Genomic DNA, 27,528 nt, shown 5'->3' on the forward strand with positions numbered 1-27,528 from the left:
AGTTGGCGGTGTTTTTCATGTAAAAATTTTGTGTTTGTATTATTTATGATGGAAATAAGCTGAAATTTGCAATGTGTTTTTAAAAAATAATGACGTTTTTTGAAATGCAAAAACCCTTTTCAAAAATAACCGCTGATCATATAACTATAATGAATTTCTGCTGCAATAAACTGAAAACTCGTGTCATGAGAAACGACGAACTAGCATATTTATTTTGCAATGAACTGAAGTAGAAGTAATGACAATCTTTCGGTATTTTTGCCTATTAAAGAAGAGTATTGCTCAAGTAGCTGTCCTTAGGAGTACATTTTACGAAAAAGTTAAATTACGTACTACAAAATAATTGCTAACAAAAATTGACGAATAATTTGAAAGGGAGTTTAAATGCTTCTAAAATAACTTAACATAAATAATGATAAAGAATAACTAATAAGCTGGTTGCCGGATTGAAGAAACAGTTTTTGATTGGATATCAATTTTGGAAAAACTTATTAGTAGCGATTGCATTGCTTTGAAAAGTTTTCTTAAGTTCTGTGTTCTGTTTTAAGAAGAAAAACTGTTTCAGAACAAATTACCAAGTGAACAAGAAATTGGTTTTTGTCAAACGTAGCAAAAGCACATATTAATTCGACGGAACGTAAAATAAGTTTTAAAAATACCGGACATTCGTGTATTTTACGCTTTATAATGAATTTTTTCTTCGTTTAAACCACTTCCAGGTATTTTGGGCGAGCCGTTTGGTGTTGAGCTAAAGTTTAGAGTGAAGAAAAAATAGAGCCACATACAATTTAAAAAACTACGCAAAAGAAATGGCTATGCCGCTAATTTATTTGGAAGCAGAAGCACGAGTAAAAGCATTACAAACACTTACCAATACTCAACATTGGACCGAAGACACTAGAGTCATCAACTGTGGAGCAATTCCACCTCCTGTTGGTGAACTGCCACTGACACTCGTGGATGCCGAGCCGAGCCCCCCTTGCGACGTGAGCCATGTGGTCTTGGTAAAGGTAGCAGAGCTTGGTTTGGCCTCGGGACAGCCCACTCAACCTAGAACACAGTGGCTGCGCTCCCAACAAATATGCTTGTGGATTGTGCAAGACGTCGAGTCCCTGAAGGCCTAGGTTCCTGAAAGAAACGGACAATTTGTATATTTTGTAAGTTGAAAAATCTCATTTATGTACATAAGATAGAAAAAAGAAAAGACGAAAACTATGTTACACGTCGACTGTGCACACTTGTTTTGAGAAACAAATTGTTTTGTTAGGAAAAAATACTCCTAGCCTTTACTTATACAGTGGTACAGACGCTATGCTAGTCTTAAGGTACTTGTGGAATGCGGAAGCAGAATCAATCTAATCAACCAACCAACAACAAGGAGATAGTATTACGTAATTAGGTGCTCTTCAGTTACAGAAGGTTTTCATAATGTGTTAAGGCTAAAATAATCGAGTAATTTGTTACATGGTTAACAATAAAAGAATTAATTCAAGACGGAAATTTTTGCTGTTGTTTTGAAGAGATGGCAATACCCAGATTTGCAGAGATAGTGGTATATGATTATAATTGGACGCGAAAAAATTATTATCTTGATTGTGTGGCTTTAATTTATTCGTAAGAATAAATTAAAGCCACACAATCAAGATAAGTAAGATTCTGAGTTATGTACTAGTTGGGTAGGCATCTTAAGTTGCGCTTTAATTAAAACAACATCTTTGCCTTATTCGTGGTGCAATAGCAATAATTAACCTCACTTCCCACAAGCAGCAGCTAAAAGAAAAAATTTTTTCATTAACGTTCTGGAAAGAGAAAAAAACATATTTGACCACTGCTCCGACATTTTCTACATGGTGCATAGGTTTCAATTCATTTTATGTTTACACAAATCCAGGAGTACCAAGTGTTTGGTACTTCCTCCAAAAAATGTTACCTCGTAAAAAGTTTAATTTTTTAATTGTTTTCTATGGCAACAGTTATGATAATTGTTGTGTGCTTTCTTCTTTCTTCTTGCAAAAGTGTTATTGCATCTAATGAAGTAGTGGCTTCATGCGTTGTTTATTTTGAAGTAGTGGCTTCATATGTATTATTAGAAGTTAATTAGGAGTAGTGGCTCCGACTAATAAAGTGTGTTGATTTAACTTTTATACAGTCCACATTGTGTTTTGTAAGTATGTTCATTTCGAACCAGAACTTAACACCAAGAATTCCGCACATTCATTCAATTCCATTCAAAATTTCAACCATAGACAACAACAGAAAAATGCGGCACGACAAAACCCAACAGAAACCATTCTTTCCACCATTTATTCACGGAGACGTAGAAAGTGAAATTCTACGAACAACATAGGTACGCCATTAGGTACAATTACACCATTAGGTAACGCCGAATGTGGCCCTCAGCCGCACTTTTTATGCGTCTAGGAGAAGGGGGTGGGGCGACAGCGCGATGATGTTCTATCCATCAAGATGTTCGTCACAGGTCGTCCATTACGATGGGAGAGAACAGTGGGGAACACGTGTGGCGGAGAGAAGGTTTATAAATAACGAAGATCGTTTTGAGAGAGATAAGGAACTCTTTGGAATGTTGATAAAGGCATCGCAGCTTCTTTTATTTCTCAATTTGTTACCACTTTAAAGTTTTTACAAAAGCAATGTTTCTGAAAGAAATGATGCATTTATTGCTAGGGATTGTAAAGTTTTAAGAATATTTCAGGGAAAATAATCACCAGAATTATAAGAGCAATCTTTACACATAAATGTTTCAAAGGAGTTTAATAGTTGACAAAACAATAGAAAAACAATGCAGAGTAAAGTTTCTCCTCTTGGAAAGTTCTCAAAAAAGGCAAAACTTTCAAAGAACATATTTGTCTCTCCCGTGAAAAAAAAAACCATAAAGAAACGTCTATTCTATGCATATTTTATTCCTTAGTGATCCCCAAATGACGTCCAAAGAAAACGTTTCGTTTTTCAAACGTTTGTAATCAATTTATTTTACGCTTACGATCATACGAAGAAGAAATTTCTGCAAAAGAGTTGAATCTTGCACATCAAGTTTTCATACTTTTCAGCGATGAATTAACATTAACAGGCATCAGTTTGTAGGTGGTATGTCTCTTCAGTCCAGCATTTTATTACAACGACGGCTTAGAATCACACATCCGCCCTTAAATTGCAAATATCTTTCCGTTTAAGAAAGTTTTTTTTTCCTTCCACTTCCACCCGAACAATTATTTTAGTAACGACTGTTATCTCTATATAGTATACTTTTATGACACTTGATAAATTTTATGAAGTGATAAATCTGAAACACCATCTATCTGCTGCGAATGGGAGTGAAAATAAGTAGTGTAGAAAAGTTTAATACGACGGGGGGGGGGGATAAACTTTATTTGGAAGTCTGCTTAGCCGTTTTTGGAAATGATGCATATAGCAATTGTGAGTTTTGTTTCAATGTGCATAAAATTTTTAGAAAATATATATTCTGAAAACAAGAGATGGGGACCCTGAAATGAGACTTGGCTTTCTCTAACTTCAGCTGTTAAACGGGTCCTGCCTCCCCCCCCCCCCTAAAATGAAATTCTGTATCCGCCCGTGCTACCCTCTACCATTTGTTAGAAATTTTATAATTCAAGGTGTAGTCGGACTTATTCAAATTTTCAAGGTTTTTAAGAACTTGAAAATAAATTTTATTTTTTCAAATACTTAAAATTTTTTTAGGAACGAATTATGCATTTGGGGGAGGGTGGGAGTTGGGGACGTTCAGCAAAGTGGGCGCCTTAATATAGCTTATTTAGCTCACAGGCAAATCCGGCCCTGTGTTTACCATATCAGAGTATAGCAGTTGAATTCCATATAGCTGGGCTGTGATTCAGAGTGAACCAAAATGGTGGACACGAGCCCTTATTTTTATTTATTTATTTATTTATTTTTATTTATTTATTTATTTTTGAGAATAAAATCTCTTTTGTTCTCGGGCGAGAATGTGGAACCGGTGTTATCTTTGGTGATGTTCGACAAGAGAGGGAGACAAAGTTACCATTCGGAAATTGTTTGAAAGTAATGTCCGAAAAACATTGTTTTAGGCTATGTTTGGCCAAGTTAGGGAAGAATATGCGAGAAATTGGCTTTCCAAATTTATAAGCTTTTGAAACTGAAATTATAAAAAGGTAATTCAGAGGTTCCTAAACTTCAAACCTCAGCGCACATCCTCCGAAAAAATTATAAACTTCACGGAATCCCCCCCCCCTCCACCCCCGGGCATGTGCAAAAAAATGACACAGTTAAATCTATTTTCTTTTTAAATATATTTTTAAGCTTTTTTTCCTTAAAACTTATTCATTCTTTGTTCTGTATATTTTTCAGAGCTCCTGTCTGTTTTTCATTTTTTACATTATTATTTTGAGTTTCGGAAGTAAATTTAAAATTCAATTAAGAATTAAAATGTTGCCTCCAAATTTCTACAACAAGTTTATTAATAAAGATGAACTTTTGAAGTAAGCGAACAAAACACTGTTAGTTCTAAGTTATCCTACTACCACCTAGTTTAAGTGTGTTAATTTTTCATAGGGGTTGTATTTTTTATGGCGTATTAGGATTTTAATTACTAACTATGGTTTGGGAAAACCTACCCTGGCAGCGTCATAATGCTGTGATTAAGACTGCGTAGCCTTCACAATGCTGCCTGCCTAAGTTTACCTCAATTATAGGGAGCCAAAACCCTGGTGATTGTATGAAAATCTCAAGCGTCAAACGTTTAATTTTCCTTCAAATGATTTTTCTGAATAAACCATAGAGTAAAGAAATATACATAGAGAGGCCCCGTCTATGGTAAAAAGTAAATAAAATTGAAGCCGCAATTATGGGATACAGCGGTGCAATAATGAGCGGGGTTATGATAACATGATCGCTTCGCGAGAATAGTTTTTACCAATCTCGCAAAGGGACCGTATAAAGTAGCTGGCGGATTCTTTTGCATTTTAATTCATGTATTAATGCAATTTCGAAAACGTGCTTCATAAACTTGCAACGATATCTAAGTTTAAATTAACAACCAATTGAGATTCAGTAATGGAGTGTTTTGAATCAAGATGTTTCTCAAGAAGCTGAGGATCTTGGGATACAGGGGTGCAACTTCCGGATTCAATTTCTTAGTATAGCGGGGCCTCTCTATGTAATTTCTTTACTCTATGGAATAAACGCAAGCATATTATGCAACAAATTTATAAAACAGTGGTACTCCATAATTATTAAAACTGACTGCAAAACATAGCATTTGACCCATTTCAGCCTTTGCTTTAAATTTTGAATGTTGACTATTAAATTTAGTCTTGAAAATTTTGGAGCAAAAATTTCAATTTGAAGTATAATTATCCCAACTGTAAAAATGTGCCTCAATGTTTGCATTTAACTTAATATAGTTTTGTAACATTATGAACTTCGTTATTGTACACACAATTAATTGATGTGTCGTTTGTTCACCTTTGAGAGTTCCGGGAGGAGAGGGGGAGGGATTGCTGCGTCCTGCATGTACAGTCAACCCTCGTTTATCGCGGTTAATTCGTTCCAGACTTGACCGCGATATCTGAATTTCCGCGAATTAGGATTCAGTATATATTTTTCTAATTAGAGCGCATAAAACTTACTTACGGAGATTTAAATAGGCTTTTATCATAGTTAGAGACCCCTAGACATGAAACAGCACCCTTAGCCACCATTACATAACTATTACTTAATATATTGCACAAAATATGAGAAAATTAGATGTGTTAGAAATAATAGATATCACATTGTTAAGTATTGGGAAATAAACGACACACACACGCAGTTCTTGTACACTACTACTAATCCTTATATATTATTTCTGTAGTCTGTTTTTGGTTTCTACGCGAGACTTTCCTCAATTCTTGATCGATTTCTTTAATTTACACCTTATTGTAAAGCTTATCGTGCAGGCTACTAACGAAAAATAGACCCACGGTCTAAAAATTGTTTTTTCGGGCAAAAAACCTGTTTTAAAGAACCAGAATGAGGTTTTCGGTTAAATTTATAACTTTAACTTGCACTGTTACCGACAGAGCTGAATAGCTTGATCGGCAGAGCGTTCGACTGGTAACCAGGAGAATGCGTGTTCGGGCCCACGTCCGGACAATCTGCATCAAAAAAATTAGAAAAATATCGCGCATTACATGAACAATGAATAACAAATATGAGTTAATACATGAGGTAGAAACGCTCCTAGCTGGTAAGAAAACTTGATGCAACACGGAGCTAAATTGATACTCAATTGTAAGGTTTTTTTTTTTTTTTTTTTTTTTTTAAAGCTTTGGCTCCGGGAAGAAAATTAAAGCATAATGTAAGCGAAAATATAAGTATCAGGTTTAAGATTTCAGACTACATTGGAATTGCTTTTTGTTCAGTAAAATATAATAAATCGTATGTTGAAATATAGATTCTTCTAATGAGTTTTTGACTTTTTGTACAAATAAAAAAAATACTACCTCAATTTAAAGGGTAATATACATATTTTTCTTCTTTTTGCAAAAAAACAAATAGCGTATCACATTTTTACTACATTTGAAAAGCTACGCTTAAAAAAGAACTTAGTTCAAATTATTTTGTATTTTAACCGTGCTGTTAAATGATGAACACGTGCTGCCATCTAAGTCATAACGGTTCAAACAGCCTGCGATAACAAATTGTAAAAATTTTCAAAAATAAAAACACTTCTCGGCAAGAAAAAAAATTTAAAGTTACCTGTGGGTTTTTTTTTTTTTTTTTTCGGTAGAGCGTTCGGCTATAAACTGTCTGAACTTCGAGCCAGTTCGGGCTGTCCGACATAGTAGCAAATTTACAGTAATATTACGCATTACATGCACTCATAACATACAACAGATAACGCACTCAATAAAATAAACGCAGTGGGAATGCTATTTGGTGTTTCGACTCCTTTATGCAGGCTACAGTTATCATTCAGATAAGTTGACTGCTAATCGAAGGGTGTTCTTCCCTTTTTTTAAGCTTTGACTCCGTCCAGACCACTGAGCATAATGTAAGCATAAAAAAAGCATTAGATATACCTCAAGGGAATGTGCAGAAAAACATTTTCATTGTATGCTGAAATGTAGATTTTTCTAATAGCAGTGTCGAACTTTTATACAAATGAAAAAATACTACGCCAAATTAAAACTACGAGTTTCAACCAGTAAATCTTTAATTATTTATTCGAATACGATATAAAACATTAAAATTATTATCAACTTCCTTAGTAAGAAATCATTTTCTACTCCTCTGCTTTCGGCTGAAAAAAAAAAAAACATTTTGTCTACGTTCGAAAAACTACACTTAAAAAACGGACTCAGTTCAACTGGTTTTGGTTTTGAATTTTAAGTGTTCAAATAAAAGAAAAACAAGTGCGGGCTTTTAAGCCGTACAGGTTAAAGAAGCCTGCTGTGGGAAATTGTTGAATATTTAAAAATAAAAACACTTATTTTTTCAACCGAATTTATTACTTATTACTTTATTACTCTAGAATGTTTGTTTCAATAGCTACGTGAGATCTTCCTCATTCTTTAATCAAATTCCATGTTTTACGAATAATTTTAAATCGTATCATGCTGGCTAATGACAAAACATAGACGAATGATCTTATTATATTTTTTTCGGCGAAAAACTTTTTTACTGTGTTTTATTACGCATTCCTTCAATGAATAGCATTCGAAAAAGAAGGCACAATTGCTAGGTTTGTTGGAGCGTCGTACTGTTAATCAGAATGGCGCCAGTTCGAATCCGTGCCACTAAATATCTCTTTAATGTTTCTTTTTTTTCCGTCAGATGTTCACATGGGCAGGACTGTATTTGCCACAACGTGTTTTTTCACATGCAAAATTACTGATTTTTCACGTGTCACTCAGCCACACTTTTAATGATATTTATATTTGCATTGAAAATGCGTACAACCAAAAGGGGAGCGAAGATCAAATTATCACAACGTTGTATTTAACGAGGTTTTGTTACTGATGTCTTCAAATTACATGCCTTCTCTTGTGCGCTTACTTTTTTCCGTTTACTTTTTTCGGTTTTTCATCATAATATTCTTTCTTTGAAATATTTAAAGAGCGAAATGCCTTATGAAACGATTCGAAGCACAGTGCGGAGTTCCGCACGGGTCGACTAGTCTATGAAAAAAAACCTCAACTTGTTCGATGAAGAATCAATTGCCCGTTAGTGACCGTAGGTGCCCCCTTTTTCCTCTACATTTAAGTGTACAACTTAAAAGCTAGTACATTGTTAAACACCATTTACAGATGTATTTATCCCCTAGTAATAATACAGTGATTTATACTTTCCAGTTAGTGCTTAACGATTAAAATGGGATTCCCCACACTTTCTTCGTCGATTTTATACCTAAACTCCTTCAACTAGTACAACTAGCCCCTCAGACCTTACTTAAAAGCTTACCTTACTTAAAAGACATATACTTTGTTATTCTTTTGTAGAAAAAAGTTTACACGAGCGCATAAAAAAGGCTATTTAATATATTTAAAATAAAATAAAAAAAAAAAAAGAACTAGAAAACACCGCGCTGTAGTAAAGCCGCGAAAGTTGAAGCGCGAAGTAGCGAGGGACGACTGTACTTAGGCAAGAACTTTTTTATTCCTCAAAAATGTGCTTTCTTATTTTTAATTAAAATATTGCTACTCATTCTTCAATCGCAATTATATTTAACGTTTTAGCAATATAGCACCGCGGACCGCAGTTTGGGAAACTCTGAGGTAATTTTTAGTCATCTTAGACTCCATTTGATCTTTTAATGGGACTAAGTCAATTTGCCACCTTCAGAAGTTTCCGCTCGAGACACGAATCTCAGTTAAACATTGGATGGTTATAACTCCTAGATGATTAATATTTATTTTTAACCTATTGTTGAGCGAGAACTGAAATAAATTTTAAACCCGTTGCCAAAGGGTAATAAGGAAGCCAGGTCAGCTTTTTGTAATGAAATTTCTTACTGTGACGTGTCAACTGAGGATAGATAAAACGTAGAGAGAGAGAGAGAGAGAGAGAAGCCTTTATTTCTTGAAAGCAACGGTTTTAGGTCCCGTGATGTACTACAGTGGACCCTCGTTTTACGTGGGTTATTTTACGCGGTTTCGATTATACGCGGTTTAAGATTTGACACCTTTATTTTATTTTACGTGGTGAGTTTATCTTTTTACATTGCCGCATCCGCTGAAAACCGAAAATTTTCCCCTCTTTCAAAATCCAAACTCCTAAAGATTGCAGATTACGCGTAATCAACTGCATTTTGACGTGCTAATAATCGAGCTTGGGCCACTGGGGACATTTTATGCGATTGGTTTCAGCGCTCTTTGAAGAAGTAAAAAACTATTAATCTCACACAGTTCAGAACGCACTGAAAGAAGAGCTTTTAGGAGTTACAAAGGAGGTCAAAACCAACGAGGATACCGACGTCGGTGACGCACAACCAAAAATACATTGAAAATTTTGAGAAATTCCTAGGCAATAGAAATGATGTTTCTGATTTGTTAGTAAAGGAAGATTCTATCATGGAATTGAGGCAAGTGATCATGTATGCGTTAATGCTCTGCAAATAATTACAGAGAAACCTTCTTAATGACTGCCAAAAGACTATCATAGCCAGCTCCTCTTTATAAACAGAACACGAAATTAATTTATGTTTTCTTTATGCATATTGTGCATAAAAGTCGATATAAATACACATTAAACTTATTATACAATTAGTCATCACTAGAATGAAGTATTTTGTTATCTACGGAACCAAACCCCTATTTCAACACTAGTATTAGGTCTCAATTTACGCGGTTTCGATTTACGCGACATTTCCGTGGAACGTAACCGCCGCGTAAAACGAGGGTCTACTGTATTAAAAAAAAGTAACACCGAAGAAATTGTGGCAGGAAGTCTCTGGCGGGCTTACGTCCTGAAGACCCGATAGCACCTGCAGCCTTGAAATTTTGTACAAAGTTACTTCGAGCACTGCAGGCTTGCTCAGGGTTTTTTTTTTTATTCATAACTTCGATTTAGTTTTTTGTAATTAGTTTTTAAAGCTAAAATTTCACGCAAATTGCCTACTAAAGGGATGAAAGATTTCCCACATCTCTTGACATTCTATATGGTTCGAAGAAGATTTTATTTCTGCATCAAATAAAGTTTTTCCAATTTTCTCAATTATTTAAAACCGCAGACAAGGGTATCAATTTTAGCGAAAAGTCCTAGTCGCCAGCGAGCAGGGAACGGAGTCCCTAGTAGTTTAAAACAAAATAAAATGTCTTGGGTCGACACCGCAACTCAACACTGGTACATGGATACCAGACAGGACTCGGCGTTATTTCTTGTATGTGACAGAGACTACCAAACAGCTTTCTCGCCTTGCAAGAGGACCCACCAAGTGCCGCACGTTTAGTGAAGGCAAGAAAAACTATGCTATTTGCACCAATTGCTGAAGTAATTAGGTTTCTGCAGATCATATTCTTCACTGTATGGATTGTAAAGGAAAGATCTTTATTCGGATCCTCCTCTTATGCAGGACTTTCTTAGAGTCAACAACCTTTTAGGTTTTATCTGGACTTGTCAGATATTGGAGGATCATAGTAAAATTTAAAAAAAAACATATTTTAAAACATAACAACTGAACTTGATCGCTTTCAGAACATCCTTTGAACTTCACAATTGAATTACTCAGCTTACAAGTGCGAATAAAAAGATCCTGGGTCCTTCATCACTCTTGGGAAACATGATAGCAGAATCATTAAGTAACAATTTGAGGGATTAGAGGGGAGTAACTGATTAGTTTGGACGGTTTTTATGAGACATTCACTGTTTAATGATTCTGAATAAAGACCATGAAGCTAAATGTGGTAGAAACAAAAATTATATCGGAGGGCTTATATTTCGAAAAAATTCTTAGTGACCTTGAATGCATAAGAAATGGGAAAATGATGCATCACACAAGGAACAAAACGAACTGTGGAAAGGAAGTCATAGGCATTAATTTTCATTCATGTGAAAAATATTTTCCGAAAATGTCGAAGATTCACACATCTTTCTAAATGCCTCAATGTGTTTCAGCTATAGCTGAAATCTAAATTCTAAGTTCAGCAATGACATCAAATAAATATGCAGTGTAGCTATTTTCATTTGAAATAAAAAAATAGAACTGTACTTACTATTGAGAAAACACAAGTTTTATTTTTACATGCAGTAGTGAGGGGACATAATAATGACTAAGACTAATAGTTGTTGAACTTAATAGTAATTTTAACACCTTAGATAAGATTTCTAATAAAATTAAGTTGAGTATCACCACGCTAACTTCCACTCTGAGATCGTGTATCGTTTGTTTATTTAGTTTTTTACTGAAGTTGAAAAGTGAAATTGCCTTGCTTCATTTTATATTTTAGATTGTATTTTCGCATTTTGCGAAAATGCGACCGTAGCAGAAACCCAGTTTCCGTTATTAATTACGTAACGTATAACCTCATGTGAGTTGGAGGAATATTAAAGAAAACAGAAGAAATTCGTTGACCTTTCCGTTTTGCTAAGCTCCTTGTTCTATTCCACGACGGAAAGAGCAGACTCATTAGTTGGCGGTTTATTAATAGCACACGAGATGAACGATGCGATGAAAAGGTTGTGACCAGGAATAATCGACTGCTGAACCAGCCGGCATGGCTCCGGAGATCACCCTCTACTTCGAGTTCGATTCCAGTCTCACTCCATCTCGTTTCGTTGTTCACAATCGAATTTGATGAAGAAAAATATGTAGAAGTACATAAAATTTTGAAACACTCAGTCTTGTGCAAGGATAAATAAAACTCACATTAAATAAAGAACAATCTCGATTACCTAAAACGCTTTTGACCGGAACCTCGATTTACCGGCGTCGGTTTACAGAAATTTTATTTTGCTGCATTTATCATTTATGTATTTGATAAATGAAAAAAACACTTCAGCCACCAGCGAAGAGCATTTCTGCTGCACCAGACCAAACTGTGCATTTCTACCGTGTTTCTCGAAAATAAGATCCGATCATGTGAAATTTTTTGTTACAAAAGACACGCTTACTTTCTGAGGATATCTTTTTTTTTTTTTTAATGCTCAATAATAATATTTGTTCGTGCTCAAAAAATACATTTATTCGAATTCAAGCATTTGGAATTAAGGAACTATATTTATTCGAGATCAATACATTTAGTTTTGGGCAAATAAACATCATAAAATAAACAAAATCATTGATTCAATCATGTTCGTCGATGGAGGGTTCAGGATTTTCCCTTCAAGTGACTAAAGATAACCCATAACTGCTTAAAAACTTTCAAATGTGGGCGTATTTGTTGCGTCTAAGCTTAGTCATACAGGAAGGTATCCATCTTGCTGTTAGTAAATAAGATTCCGATCTGACTGACATGAGAGCGTTGTTTTGAATCACGATCTTAACTCGGGTTTATTTTAGGGGTAGGGCTTGGTTAGGAGTATCTAAAAAATCAAGCTCGAGTTCATTTTTTGATAGGGTCTTATTTTCGGGGAAACACGTTATCACTTCTGTTTTTGTTTTTCCCCCATTTTTTTTTCTTGTTCCAGTCTCATTCCAGTTTGGTCATGTCAGTGCTTGTTACGAACATAAACTGATGTATTAGAACTGGCGATATGGGTTAAAATTAAAGGTTTTAGGGGCTGATTCTCAAAACCTGCCTCGCAGCACTGTTTTTAAGGGTTGTCTTTCATAGACGCCATTTTCAGTTTTCGATGTAAGCGCACCTTACTTGCCTTTAGCTAAGATTGCACCAATGGTGAAAAAACGTAATGTGATAGGGATCGATTTTTTTTTTTTTTAATGTAAGAATCTGAATAAGCTTCTATATTGTTAAAAATTCAGGAAACTTTTATGGTGAATATTACTGCAAAATGGACTTGAACTGTTTACAGTACAGAAAAAAATTACAGTAAATTGTACCAAAAAAATAAATAAATAAATAAATAAATAAACGATTGCAGAGTCAATTGATGCACCACGTGACTTACAAAGCGAAGCACGTAACACCGTATTTCCCCTCACTCGATGCGACTCAACTCGTATGGTGGGCTGCAAAGCCGCCTGCCCATCCGAAGGTCCCGAGATCGAACATGCAGCCCACATTTTGCGTTTTTTAACTCTCGCTTATTCTACTGTAAAATTTTATTTTAAAATAGGATTTTACGGTAAAAGTTACTGGCAACATGGACGCCAGTAATTTTTACCGTAAAATTTCAGGATTTTTCAAAACAGTTTATTAACTCATGTTGAACGATACTTTAGAATTTCTTAATGTTTGTGATTGTCTTTTGTAATTTACGTTATTTGTATAACTTTATTTTATTTTGTTTACTGTTCGTTGTGTATGTGTTTGTTAATAAATCTTATCTATCTTATTTTCCTTTTAAATAAGCTTTCTTTCTCAATGTAAGACTTGATGAAGACCCTGCATATTAGCTGCTGTTAAAAGTATTCGGTTCGCCCACCCTGAGCACCAAACCAACTACAGGTCGTTGTTTTAGAGGGCAGAGAGGGGTGACAGCTTTAAAATCCGTGGCGTCATTGTTGTGTTGACAAAATGTTCTGGTACTCTGCCAGAAGGGATCGCCTGACAACGCATCGCCTGATGGCGGGAATCTTGGCAAGGTCGGCACGGAGTTGGGGTCGTCGAGTTTAACTAGTTCTTCGCGTAAGAGTTTCGAAAGTAAAGTAGTATTTAGAGTTACAAATTAAAAGCGGTATTTCATATTTATTTCGCTCCAGAAATGTAATGAGATCACGTTACAACGAAATTGAAGGGACCGCAAAATTTGTTCGTTCCAACGGGAATTGCGTTGTAATGTAGGTCAAGCAATGTAGTGGGAATGAAATCTGTCATGAATTATTTTTATTGAAATAGATATTTCGTTATAGTGTCATTGTACGAAAATGTCAACATGTAGGCCAAAATTTCAAACTCAACTAATATTAATGTGTTATACATCATATTTAAACTCCGACACACAAAGGAAGAGGATTATAAGTTTGACGTGTCTGTGCATTTGTGTGTCTGTCTGTGGCACTCTAGCGCATAGACGGGTGGATCGATTTTGAAAAAAAAAAACAATGTTCGAAAAGAGAGTTTTTCGCGATTTTTGCAGTGAAAAATTTTAAAATTTAATACCAAAATAAAGAGAATTTCTTTCCTTTATTAAGGACGCGTATCAAGTGAAGCCTTGGTTAAATTTATTTACAAAGCTAACTTTATTGTTTCTATCATTTTGCGTTGTTCTTGGCAACAATTAAAAAACAACTACCTTACACAAAAAGGTTGGGGATCAGAAATTCAAAGCTCTCGCATGAAAAGTTTTACTTCAAAACAGAGGAGAAAAAATAAATGTTGCACAAAGCAAATAAAACATTTATTTAATCCAAATTAAAAATTTGTTGATAAAAGTGTTTATTTCAGGAAAAAGTATCAGTGCTTACCTATTAACTAATATTTAAACGCGTAATATTTAAACTTGTTAGGGTTCAAAACCCTAAACGAGTCTATTTCTAAAATGTTCCATCATCCTAAACCTATAAAAGCATGGTAACCATAGAGAACGGTATTTTTCAATATAAAGAAAGTTTATGTTTTTGTTAGTCTAAAAAAAAGCGCAAAAATTACATGGAACGTGTACAAAGAAAAAAGTAATATAACGGTACTTTTAAGTGAGCAATTAAACATTTTAATTTCTCTCCTAGCTTGCCATGAACCGATACGGAAAAGTCCTCTAGAGATTCATTTTGGACGTCAAAATTTGGTGATGTATCACCTATGGCGCCAGAAACTTGGCGACCAAAATCTTAGGCGATATATCGATAAGTGGTCACCAATTTAGGAAGGACATCATTTTAGTTTGAATTAACACCGATTTGCCCGGAAAAACGTGTTAACACCCCTTTTGGAACATCCAAATGCAACCAAAAGGAGAAGTCCACAACTAGACCACACTCTGAGTCTATAATATGCACTATTTAATCTTCTACAGGCATACTGTTTTTGAGTTATGAAGAAAAAGTACGTAAGAACTTATAGACATCACGAGAAAACTCTTGATAAATAACTCAGGAACAGCCAAGGGCGGATTCATGGGAGGGTCAAAGGGTCAGCTCACCCCCCTGTGACAAAAATTTTGTAATGATTATTATTAAACTTAAATTTTTTTATATCTGAAAATATAGTAAGTGGAATCAATGTACTATTACACCACCTTACTTTGCTTGGTTCTGTGAGGTATTTCTTTTCAACACATAATAATTCAAAGCATTGATTGGGTTTGATTACTAGACTTTTGCTATTTTGAGTTTTTTGTTCATTTTCAAATGAACAATAATCTCTAATAATGAGCTTTTTTTTTTTTTTTCAGAGCATTCTACCTCAAACCATATGTCGCAAGCTTACTGTAACTTGACAAGCCTGTTTGCCTGAAGAAATATGAATTTTGACGAAAATTTGAGGTAAATTATCCATGATGCAGGTTGCCCCACCTTTGAAAATTTGGAAACTTTACCCCCCTCACAAAAAGTTCTGGATCCGCTCCTGGGAACAGTAAAAATGGGTATTCCAGCTATCTATACGTTCGTAGAACGCATGGACAACCATACAGACACGAGCAGACAGGCAGAAAAAGCTACTTCATATCCATTTGTGGGGAGTAAAATGGAAATTTGAACTGAAATTTGAGAGCAATTTTTTTCGAGAATACATTACTTCTTGTACCTCGTACAAGGAAGTAAAAATTCAGCTACTTTTTGAGCTAACATATTAACACCAAAACTGTTCAGATTTGCGATCATGATTTTGGTCAATCACTGAAGTTATTGCTTATAAAATATCTCTCACAATTTCTAAATTAGTATTGGTTCTCATCTCAATCGTATGAATCTATATATCTATACTAGCTTTTACCCGCGGCTTCGCTCACGTTAATGGTTGGTGTAGTTTTTTTCAATCAATTCAAGTTAATGGTCACCACAGGGAGAGGTCAGTTACCAAAAAATGGTTTCTCCCTAGTTTCGCCGACATTTAAAATGCATCCCCCCTTTATTATATTAAAAGATATGATGAAAACTAAAAATTAGGGGGGGGGGGGGTAAATGAAATGTCGGCGAAACTGAGAAGATACCCAAAAAAATTCACACAACATAAATCAGGAAAACGTTCAGGAGTTGTAAAGAAGTTAGTTTGGGTAATTCTCAAAAATTCCAATTCGAGTGAGGTCAACAATTCTTATAATCCCCATCCCCGTCAAATGGTGTCTGGCGCTACACCTGCTATCTAAATTATTGTATAGCTTCTTACCGGAGAAATAGTCTCCAAATTAATCAGTCACTACAAGTCCAGATTCTAATAATGTCCCTTTAGAGTGAGAACATCAAACTTTTAAAATCCCCCACATGAAGGAAATCAACTGTTTCTTAATAACGTAAACAGTCCTGATTAAAATACCAAAAAAGTTCAGAGTAAAAATACCATTAAAATTAGAGTAAGCACAACAGTTTTTTTTTTTTTTAAGTTCCCATTTAAATGCGGACAATAGTACAAAAAACTCCTCATTTCATATAAATTAAAAAAAAAAAGAAAAAAACAGTATGTTGTGGCTATCACGAAACTTTCTTCTGTATATATATTTTTTTCTGATCCCTCCCCATGCTTGATGAGGAAGCAATACAGTGAAATCCCGTTACAACGAACTTCAGGGGACCGTAAGTTTTGTTCGTAGTAACGGGAATTTCGTTGTAATGGAATTCAAATAATGTAATGGCAGTTATATAGGGACTGAAAATGTAGTTCGTTGAAACGGAAATTTCGCTGTATTGGTATTCGTTGTAACGGAATTTCACTGTATTCCCAACAAAAACAAAATTACACATGCAAAAACTTGACGACCATCCCAATGTCTGAATTATTGCAAAAGCAAAGCAAAGAGCGAAAATTGAAAGTTATTTTAAAAGCCTTGCTTGAATTAATTACAAATACTTTATTTGTTAACAAACATAAGATGGCAACAGTTAAAATTTTTAAATCATTGAGATAATATTTCCGATCATTTCCATACAATTAAAATCACGAGAAATACGCAGACGACAATCTATTACGATTTATCTTTCTTATTGTTGCATTAATAAAGCTATTTTTATTCGCAAAAAAAAAAAAAAAAAATCAATACCTCTTGGAGCGATTGGCGTCAAAATTGAACCAAAGCCTGTTTACATATGGATTCACATATATTCCAAATTTCAACCAGAACGTAGCATTACTTCTTGAGATAGGGCACTCACAATGGAAGAAAAGAACGGGTGATTGCGCTACCCCCTTTTTTGCTGTTGACACTAAAATAAAATCAGCTCTTATACCCACTAAGGGCTACTTGCCGATAATTTTTTCTTTCATTCCGTTCATTATTTCTTGAGATACAGCAGTCACAATTGACGACAAAAAACGTTCTATAGCTCAACCCCCGTTTGAGTTATTGTCACCAAAATTGAATCAGCACCTGTTCCTGTTTATGGCAACATATGGACTAAATTTTGTTTGTTTCCGCCAGTTACTTCCTGAGGAATAGCAAGCACGCGTAACTCAAAAAACGCCCCATTGCTCCACCCCCCCCCCCCCTTTGAGGAATTCGCGCCGAAAACCAATGGGCACAAGTTCACATAGGGGCACATATGTGTACCAAATTTCGTTCGATTTCATGCGGTAGTTTTTGCTGTAGAGCGACCACAAAAAACTGGTCACACACAGACGTGACACACACACACACACACACACACACAGACATTTTCCAAAAATAGTCGAAATGGACTCAGCACACCTCAAAACGTTCGAATCCGTCAAAATTCGAAATTCGAAAATTTGCACGAATCCAATACTTTCTTCTATATATTAGATATAGAAGAAAGTAAAAACCATTAATTGCCTCAAAGTTGCGTAAAACTGGAAAATAATCGGCCAAATCCATGTATTATTTGCCTATCTTGTGCAAAAAAACTCACTTTAAAATTTTACTTGAGAAAAGCCTTGAACAGTCAGACGAAAAGCAAAAATAGTCAACAATACAACAATTGTCGCTATCAGCAGGGAGTTGAGATGATACCCTAAATACTGTATTGTGCTGAGGAAAGTCTTCGAACATGGAATAGGGAAGTTGCAACCTATTAAATGTTCATATTTTGGCTATTGGATATTGTTAATTGACCCTCAAAACTAAAAAATTCACCATCGCCGAATTTCAAAACACCGTGGTTGATTTTTAATGAATTTTTAAAAATCCACGCGCAAAAGTGCGCGCTTCTGAAACGTCACGAGTCTACGTCACAGGGCGCGAACGGGCAGCCTTCCGCCGAAGATCCCTTGTTTTCGCTAGGAATATTTTGAGCGCGCCGATATTTATATTTTTTAGAAATTCAATAATCCTTTTGAACACACTATGGAGACCAGATTCGTTAAAGCACAATCTAAATAATCTTCCTCATGTAACATCAATGAGGATATTCGAATATTTCCGAGAGGATGAGAGGTTTAATGTTCCAGAAACGCGAGGAGATAGCCTTTTACGTTTCGTCTTCAAAGTCGAATGCGTGACCTTCGGCTTCTGCCCTACCGGAAGGCGCATAACGTCACTTCCTAAGCCATCTGACGTCACAGGCGCTTGAACTTTAAAAATTAATTTAAAAAAAACTACTTATCGTATCGCAAAAGTTTTTTCACCTATGATGTTCATACATGTTACTCTATCATATAAAAATAAAATTGAAAAATCGAAAACTTCCCTATTAAAAAGCTCATAACTCGTTTTTTATTCAACTTAGAAATTTGGAACAGGTGCCATCTTCAGCAGAAAAATCAAAGCTTTCGATGGACGTATAATGTTAATATGTGCAAGTATTTTTTCATCCTCATATTAGAGAATTTATACGAAAATTGGGTTTTATCGCCCCCCCCCCCTAGGAGGGGGGGTTCCTCCATAACGGGGTGAAAACTACCCTAAGTGCTATTCTGATGTATAAACTATATTATTGAAAAGTTTCATCAAAAGCCATTAAGTAGTTTTTGCGGGAAAGAGTAACAAACATCCATTACATCCATACAGACAAACTTCCGCATATATAATAGTAGTAAGATACATAAAAGGATACTTCTGTATGTAAGTATGTCCGGGGTAAATTACAAAACTACCGGCCGATTTTAACCATTTTTTTCACCTCAGATAGCTACATTATCAAGAAGCGACATAGGCTATAATTTATTTCTGAAAAACTTAGTTTAAAAAAGTTATGATGGAAAACAGTAAATTTCATGTAATTTCCCCATTAAATGATTTAATATAAAACCCGTTGTTACAAAAATTCGTTGCCTTACAACAGCAATATAAATAGTGATCATAATGAATATTTTGAATCTAGGCTAATCCGAAGCAAACGTGAATTTAAAGTCATTTAAATATTTGGAAACTACTTTTTGCACTTAGGGAAATAGTAGAGTTTTTTTTTTTGTGTGTGTGTGTGTATTATTTGATTAAATAAATAAAGTTCAAGTCTTTTTTTAGTGATTGTTTTTGTTAGTTCATAGTTTGGAAATTCTTCAAATTTTTATATGCTTAAATGTCGTGCTTTCGTTTCTATCAGAATATTATATACTATTTCGTTCTTTATATTTATTGCTATTTTACTTTTATGGGCAAGGAAGAATTTTGATTTTTAATCACGTCAAAGCGGTGTGTTTTGAGTCCTTACAGTTAAAACAGGAAACGAATGAAAGTAGCGATTGTTTCTCACAATTATTACTGACTCAGCCAACGCCGGATATTTTTGCTAGTAATCTAATAAAACAAATCAGCCATCCTTCATTTTGATGGTCTCCTTCTCTGTCATTTCGGAGACGAAAAACTTACTTTCATCGATGCTTTTTGACTGCCGATGTATTTTTCATTTATATATATAACACCCGAAAAAACAAAAGAGTGGATCATTATCAGTTTCAATTATGTAGAACAGTCGAATTTTCATTGCAACTGCAAAAATACTTAAATATGTTGAAGCATTTGAACATATAAAACAAGTGATCTGAAGACCCTAAAAAAGGTGGGCGGGTTGCCGTGCTTTGAATGCCCCCGTCAATTTGAAATGTCTGATTACCGTTCTGATCAAAAACGATAGATAATTGTAAATGTTCTGAAGATGTTCCGTACTTGCAATTCTAGAGAGCAACTTTCAAAATTTGTTTGAAAAATCGGCTCTGATTCAACACTCATATTTACAGTTAATACAGACCTTTATGATTAACTTTTACGGATGTAATAAATATTGTGAATCTTTCCTGTAATACTATAACAAAAGCGTAAAAAGTTTGATTCTTTCGAGAGAAAAAAAAATCCATTCTTTTAGAAAGAAATTTAAAATGTTTATGGTTGACGACTACCATTCTTACATAGCATTTTTCTGAATCAGCTCGCTACAGTTCACTCAACCAATATCAAAAAATCCTTGTTAACAGCACAGAGCCCGCCTAGCCTTCCAGCCATCACGAGGATTTTTTCCTCCCATCCCCCACGGGGTGCTCCCAGAATAAGGCAATTACTTAGAGGTTAGAGATAAGAAGATCAAATGCTCGATTTGTTCCATTACGTTCCCTCCTTCGGCTTTTGATTTTCCGCCGTGCCCTTTCTCCGCCTTCCGTGTTAGCCGGGATTTTTCTTTGATTCATTGCTTGAGAAAGATGTCGACAATTTCATGACGTTATCTCCAGGTTTCATGCCTCGTCGAAAATTATGAAAGAGGGACCAAAGATGGGTTGGAGTACCTCCAGGGGGTATTAGATTCTTATTCTTTGAGGCTCTAGCTAGCAGTTTGGATTTAGAAGGAATTTCGGGTTTTGGACACACCTTGATGAAGCCTGGTTTACTATCGTGATCATCAAGTATGAACTTATGATGCAGATTCAAAGTTGAAAGTTAGTAACACAGTCATATACCAATGTTTCTCTCCGGCAGTATCTTGAAATCATTTTGGAATTCAAAGCTATTAACAACTGGGCACAATAGGCACACATCAATCAAATACATAGAGTTCGTCAAAACATCCTTTGATTACTAAGCTATTTAACTAAGTTTACTCTCAGATGAGCCGTTCACTGTTTACTCGAAATTTGGCTCGAATCGTTTGTTAAAATTTATTGAAAACCACGCACTGTATTTTTCTTTCAGCAAAGTTTTCAAGTCGTTTTGAAAGTCATAAATTGAAACACAATACTGATTTTAAAAGAATACACTTTAATTATACTAAACTGTGTAGAATATTTGAATACTTATACGAAATTAGATGCAATATTCCTAGAAAGTCACAGCACTACTTCAGTCTTGACAACAAAGTAGTGAGGAAAATCAACGCAGAACATCTCGATCACAGACCGTAGTAGTTCGGACTCGGTCAAACATAACGTCTCTCATTATCTCGTACCTCTCTCTCGCGAACAATCAGCCTTCAAAGTTTTAAAGAAAATTGAGTACCTAAAATTAGAAACATTCTCGAAACTTTTATTTTTGTTTAGTCACATTTCCACCAAATATCGAACTAAATTCTCCAATAGATAAACTCCGAAAAACCTCTACTTCTTTCTCTGTAAAACTTGTTTCACTGCTAGCGTTCTCTCAATACAGAGAAAACTAAACAACTCCCGCTCCTAAATTGAAGCATTTTTTAAAAACTTTTTTGACACAGTGGGCGCCGGTTAATTGAATCAGCCGCTTTAATGAATCAAATTGTCAAAAAAAGAATAGAATCCAGCTTTGTTGAATTGGCCTTATTCGTTGATAAAATGGAATACTATGTGTCTGAAATATAAATTGTGAATAAAATAAAAATGATCTGTAGCTGGTTAGTTTTTTTTATTTAAGTTTTCAGTTAAAGGTTTTGTTTAGTCGCAAAAGTATGCCATTTAACGAGTGGCAAGTGATTATTTTTAGTTCTAATCTTAACGATACCGCGTTTTTACAGTGCAGGTTAAACATGTAGGTTCCTTTCATTTAAGGCATGTTTACGATTGTACTATTATCCTCAGTTTATATCTAACCAACCTGTATAGGTCATAAACAGAACTTAAATTAAAATCAGCAATAATATCTAAGAGAAAAAACCAGGTAAATCTAACAAACAAATTAGAAAAAAGTTAATTTTTAATTCAAACAGAAATCTTTCTTGAGAATCTTTTTTTTTTTTTTTTTTTGTGAAATGTTGATGAATGAAAACACCAAAGCATACAAATATTATGCCGATAACAAATCTACTAAAATAGCGATTTGGAGCTTAGAACGTCTTATTGCGCGGTTTTGCACAAGTAGTTGTAGAATCCTGTCGAAGTATAAACACGAAAACATAGAACCTTTATTGATTGATGTGCTTAATAGTAGGGCTCGACCGATGGCATTTTTTGGCCGATGGGCCGATGCCGATTGTTGGCCGATTGTTCAAAGATGGCCGATGGCCGATTGTTTTCCTCCAAATGGCCGATTGCCGATGGCCGATGCCGTTGGCCGATGGCAAAAAAAAAAAAAAAAAAAAAAAACTAACAGAAATAAATTGATAAGATTGTCAGGTTGTCAGGGATTTAAAGGATCATTGATTCATTTCACTGTACTTCCTTTCTACGAATAAGGAATTGTAATCGCAAAAAAAAAAAAATCATATTTCGATCTAAATTTTTATTTTACGATTACCTAATTTAAACTTCACAAGTTTTTTCGGCACATCTGTACATGCATATGTACCTAAGAACATATAGATGACCGAAATATCTATTTTGAAGGCCTCCTTAGTTAATTATCGCAAATTCTCTTGTGATGGCTTTATGTTGCTTAAACTTGCGTCACTCAAAAACGTTATGAAATAGTAAGTTGAAAACTCATACGTACGTAGTATCATCTAAAAGTTCGAGGACAAGTTGTTTAAAACCTTACCCTGAACAGTTCACATTACCGAAGTACATCTATCTACAAAATACTCACTTTGAACGACTATGCTCTTCTGCCAACGTTCATGTAGCTTTTTTAAGCACTCCTGGAAGACACTTTTCGCAACCTCCTGTAAGGCCTCTTGCGCTGCTGCTTTAACTTCATCGTGGGAAAGAAGGCGATTTTTATATTGAGGATGCACGGTTTGATTGGTCAATACTCTGATATGACGAACAAATAAAATAACGTTTCGTCGGAGTTAGCTCCATGTGACTTTTACCTGTTCCCAGCAAAAAAACATTTGCATGGATGCCGCTTTCTTCCGTCATGAGAAGATAAAGCTGCATCATAAAAGGTTGCAAAAAATGGCTTCCAGGCGTGTTCCCAAAAGTTATATGAACATTGGCAGAAGTACATAGTCTTTCAAGGTGACCTTTTGAAGGTGGATGTGCTTCGGTAATGTAAACTATTCTGGGTAAGGTTTTATACAGCTTGTCCCCGAACTTTTGGATCGTACTACGTACAATCTGTATAGAGTGTAGTTATGCTTCTCCTTTTTTTGACTGCTGTATGATGGAAGAGAAAGAACAACAGCAAAAATAAATAAATAAATAAATAAAATAAAAATAAAGGAAGAAAAACAAAGAGACTGTTTAATAACCAATTGACTTTTTTTAAATTGAACATATAACTAAGATTTCAGTAATATTGTAATAATGTATGGATTTAGGTACACTAAACATCGTTAAAAAACATTAAATTATGTTGTTTAATCATTCAAAAAAAATAATAATAAGAATAAAACTATGGAACCGTCAACAAATTACGCAATTAAAGTGGAAAGATTGCACGTAGACATTTTTTACTCATCAAATTAAACAAAAAAGTGAACAGATAAATTACAATATTAAATCATAATAGGAATATTTTTATACTTATTTAAAATTTATGAAAGGAAAAGTTTGCATTTTTCATAAAAGCTATAACCGTGACATAAATTTTGCGAAAAAAAAGAAATAGCCACGAAAAGAGCAAGGTTCTTAAAACGCAGCCACAATAAACAAACTCAATATTTACATGAAGTTAATAACTGAATGCATATACTACTTGATCTGATGTTTTCACACGTAATATTGAACAATTTGATTGTTTAATCTTTTATGAAGCACTACAAACAAGTTCAAATTAAATTTTGAAATTTAACAAAAAATTTCTGAAATTTAAAAAATTGCATAATAGAAAATCCTAAGAAACTTTTCTATAACATATTATTAAAAATATGAAAACGAAAATAACTTACTCATTTATTTTATATATATATATATATATATATATATATATATATATATATATATATATATATATATATATATATATATATATATATATATATATATATATATATATAGTTACTTACAACAGAAAAAAAAGCGATCGCTATTAATGATGCAAAAAAGATGGCGCATTACGAAATATAGGTGAAACAAGTATAAGAAATACGCAAGATGATATTTCTTGACCAAAATAAATGATCGTTAAATATTTAAGAAGTGCTTGAAACGACGAGGGTGGGTTAGGGGGGTCACCCTCTGATTTTGGAGTGATTCACAACTTTAAACTTCGGCCTCATTTTTTTAGTACAGGACCGCTACCACCAACGCCTCGGAAGAGTTTCTGAATCTACTTCAGCACTTTCGAAGAAAAAATTCAAAAGTCCCTTTGGTTTCCGAATTATGTTTCCATTCAAAACGTCTTTAATCAATTTCTGACAACAAGAGATAAAGCTTGAAAAAAAAACTCTAATTTTATGAATGGTGTTAGTTTTAAACAACTCAGAAGTACAACTACAGTTTAACTTCAGAAATTGTTCGATTTGGAGGAGGGGCACGCAAGTGTTCTCGGAAATACAAAAAATAATCGTAAAAAATAGAGTTCAAAATAATCATAAACATTGAACCAGGAAAACACTTTTAAAACTTGCACCCGAGTTTGTTTTGACGTGCAGTGGCGGATTTAAAATATAGCAAATGTTGCAATTGCGCGAGAGGCCCAATAACCATAGGGGAACCGTAGGAGTTACAAAAATGCTTATGATAAATGTTTTACAACTTCTGTGCTGGAGAAATAGGGCCCCAAAATGTATTTCGACGGGCCTCAAACTTGTAGCTCCGCCGAAGCAATACAGAAAAGACTGCATTACTGTGATTCATATTACAAATATCGAAAAATTAAAAATTACCGTCGTTTCAACTGGAATCTAACAAAATGAAACAAAACCGGTTTCGCCATCTCATATTTGTTTCCATGGGTCTCCAACTCGGCAATATATCACCGAATGATCGTCAGTCTGAGACGCTATATTAGTTTAGCATTGAAATAAGTAATTAATAGCCACAAAAAATGAGTAAATAGGCTTTTTAGAACACCCGATCGAAAACAAAAAGTGAAGTTCACAACTGGAACGTACGCACACCCCACATGCGAAAATTTAGCCTTCTACAGTTTACCATTTTTGAGTTATGAATTATGAGAGATACGTACATCCAGCCGCAAGAAACAACGCAACAATTAACTTATTTGGTACCTGAATGCTGTATAAAAAACTCTTTCAGGGGTGACTAAAATAGAAATTCATACTGAAATTTAAGTAAACAATTTTATATGAAAACAATAACTCCCTTTACTTTGTATTCAAAAGTAAAACAACAAAGGTCCTTTTTCTTTTCAAAAACATCAGCCAATTCCATCGGCTTTTCGATGTTTTTTAAGGCCGATGGGCCGATGTTTCCTGCAAGTTAGCATCGGCCGCCGATGCCGATGGCTAAATAGTTGAACCATCGGCGCCGATGCATCGGTCGAGTCCTACTTAATAGTTCTAAGACGCATATGAGGTGGGTGCTACACTATGTTGAAAGTATTGCACCCCACATACCCATAACATCAAACTACAAAAAAGTGAAAAAAGTCAACATGGACTGGTACAATTGCATTGAATTCGATAAGAAATCGAAAGTAACCGTAGTATTTTTGAACATAAAGATGAGAAAATCTCCAAGAATTATTGAATTGATATTATTATTGATGGCGATAGTAGGGTAGACCGGGGCACATTTACGAGGATTTTTGCCGGTGAATTTTTTAAATTTTATGTTTTAACTTAGGAAATTTTAGACATAGTGGTTTTATGAAGCAGTTAATGGAGTCAAAATTGGTATATTCAGATGTTGCTCAGCTTGTGTTTTTAACCGTTACAAAAAATTATTTTTGAGTCCAAGTCGGTTGCGTAAACGTGCCACGGATACGTGGCGCGTTTAAGCATATTTATTTTGACACCTACGTGATTCCTGTTAGTGTTTTGAACATAATGTCTTACCATCGTTAAAATAAAGCAAGTTTATTACAAACTGAATCTATATATATATAAAAATGGAGTTTGGTAAATTTGTTCCCTAAGATCTCAGAAACTACCCGGCAGATTTGGCTGAAACTTTCACCGTTTGTTCAGTTTGGTACTGGGAAGGTTTATAGACGAGTTCGAAAAAAATCCGATTGATAGTTCCCTTTTTATTCCAATTTTTGTCCCAATTTTCGCATAAATGCCCCAATACGGGGGTGGAAAAAAACGTGCACATACTAACATTATATGTCCATCGAGAGCGCCAATTTTTCTGCTGAAGATAGCGTCTGTTCGAAGTTTCTAAGTTGTATAAAAAACGAGTTATGAGCTTTTTTGTTCCCTGTTCGAAGGCTTTCATCAACCCAAGTCATTATTTAGTGTGTCATCTCAACTCCCAAGAACTGTTGTATTGTTGAATATTTTTGCGTTTCGTCTGACTTTTTGAGGCTTTTCTCAAGTCAAATCTTAAAGTAACGTTTTTCCACAAGATTGGCTAAAAATAAATGGATTTGGCTGATCATTTTACTTTTAAACGGAACTTATGTAATTAATGGTTTATTATTATTATTTATGCTGATTGGACACTTGCTCGCCAGAATGTTTTCAGAAAGATTTCAGTAGCTGATGCATTTGGCAGTTTTTTCCACTGTCACTGTTTTTGAGCCCAAAGACTACGTAATAATGTTTCTCATCTTTCACCATATAAACAAAACATCGCCAATCAAAGATACTTAAAAAAAAAATACTGTGTAAAATAACTCAACAACTAAATTAGGCAAATCCATAAACCGCACAAAAACTTCCATTAATTTTAATTTTTGCACGATTTCAAACAATCGCCAAATTTTACTACTTATTTTGGAAACATTTCGGATGAAACCGTTAGCGCCATTTTTTTTCTTTTTTTTTTTTTTTTTTTTTTTTTTGATCAAAAGTATATCAGCATCTGGCAACAATATTTCTATAATAAAAATTAGTAAGGAGGGGTAGTATTATCGAAAGTGTCCCAAAATGGTTCTCGCAAATTTGGTAAGATTTTAAACCGCACCAAGTGTTCACAAAAATTGAAATTTACCAAAATAACTAAAGCAAGTGTAAGGGGA

General features: G+C 34.6%; 1 protein-coding gene across 1 annotated transcript in view; it reads right to left on the reverse strand.

The window, feature by feature from the left end:
* The window catches only part of LOC129231666 (protein Wnt-5b-like), a 186,275-nt gene that overhangs the window by 37,567 nt on the left and 121,180 nt on the right, over positions 1-27,528 (reverse strand). Inside the window, exon 3 of the mRNA XM_054866031.1 lies at positions 872-1,128. Coding sequence (XP_054722006.1) covers positions 872-1,128 — 257 coding nt within the window. The remainder of the gene's footprint in view (positions 1-871; positions 1,129-27,528) is intronic.

The sequence above is a fragment of the Uloborus diversus genome, chromosome 1 (assembly GCF_026930045.1).
Source record: "Uloborus diversus isolate 005 chromosome 1, Udiv.v.3.1, whole genome shotgun sequence".
NCBI lineage: Eukaryota > Metazoa > Arthropoda > Arachnida > Araneae > Uloboridae > Uloborus > Uloborus diversus.